At 47.4% G+C, this 1,094-nt stretch overlaps 1 protein-coding gene across 1 annotated transcript in view; it reads left to right on the forward strand.

Moving 5' to 3' along the window:
- The window catches only part of LOC119582214, a 10,047-nt gene that overhangs the window by 8,424 nt on the left and 529 nt on the right, over positions 1–1,094 (forward strand). Inside the window, exons 5-6 of the mRNA XM_037930444.1 lie at positions 66–269; positions 866–1,022. Of these exons, the coding sequence (XP_037786372.1) occupies positions 66–269; positions 866–1,022 (361 nt within the window). The remainder of the gene's footprint in view (positions 1–65; positions 270–865; positions 1,023–1,094) is intronic.

Raw genomic sequence — 1,094 nt, forward strand, 5'->3', positions numbered from 1 at the left:
CCAATTTGCCTATCTCCCCCTCCCTTTCTCCCGACGTGGAAACTAATGGCAAATCTTTCCTGCAGGGGGTCTAGAACCCGTGTCAGTTGCACCATCCCCATACATCGCCATACCGTACATTGCCGACTATCGAAACGAGAGTGGCACGGTGATCTACTCGTGTCCTGCTATCACGGGCATAATGGCCAGCGTTACAGAACAGATCGTCACTTGTACCAGAAGGCCCACTCACTATGAATTCCTGCCAATAACTCTTCATGACTGCGTTGGTAAGCTACGCGAAAAAATTGCTTGTATCAGATTTGGCCTGTTGTGGAGTTTACATTCGTAAAAGCTGTTCATTAATTTCCTTAGTATCATTCATTTACTTTTTAATACTGTTATTAATACAAATCTGTTATGCGGTATATAGTGTGGTGATAAGAAATGATGTACATCCATTTAGTACGTCAATACGTTCGTTTCATAATTACGTTTTAATATTCACACCTTTTAGTTAAATTTGTTATAAGAGTATCCATTTCCTCTCTTCTGTTGCATGCACCTTATCTTATCACAAGGAGCACCACCTGCAAGGCGAGGAAGTCAGCCATACCCTCAGTTGCTCTGCAACCGGCTGGAGTGGGGCCTAGAACTGTGTGCTTATACCACGCGAGTCTCGGCAGCATATCGAGATCAATTTTTAGTATCATTTTAATCTATATATGTTCATTTTTCCCTCATTCACTTTTGGATTAATGGTTATCTCGTTATCCCACTTTTCTTTCCCACTATTTTGCCTCCCTTTATCACAGAGCTGCACACGAGTCCCATTGCCGCGGGGTGAGCCTCGTCACCAAGTGCCTCTTTTCCCTCCCCCACGCAGGCTGCACCGGCGACGACTCCTCTGCCCTCGTCACCCGCACCGTGAGCGAGGACTTCCGGAACGCCAGCGGGAGCGTTATCTTCACCTGGCCGTACCTGATGGCTACGACTGATGGCAAGACACACCAGGTGATCACGTGCTCCGAGAAGCCCTCCAGGTACATGTTCCTACCGGCCGTCGTGCTGGACTGTGAGGGTGAGATCGTCTGCACTGGCGTGGTATTTAGTCA

This window comes from Penaeus monodon, chromosome 15 (assembly GCF_015228065.2).
Source record: "Penaeus monodon isolate SGIC_2016 chromosome 15, NSTDA_Pmon_1, whole genome shotgun sequence".
NCBI classification, from domain to species: domain Eukaryota; kingdom Metazoa; phylum Arthropoda; class Malacostraca; order Decapoda; family Penaeidae; genus Penaeus; species Penaeus monodon.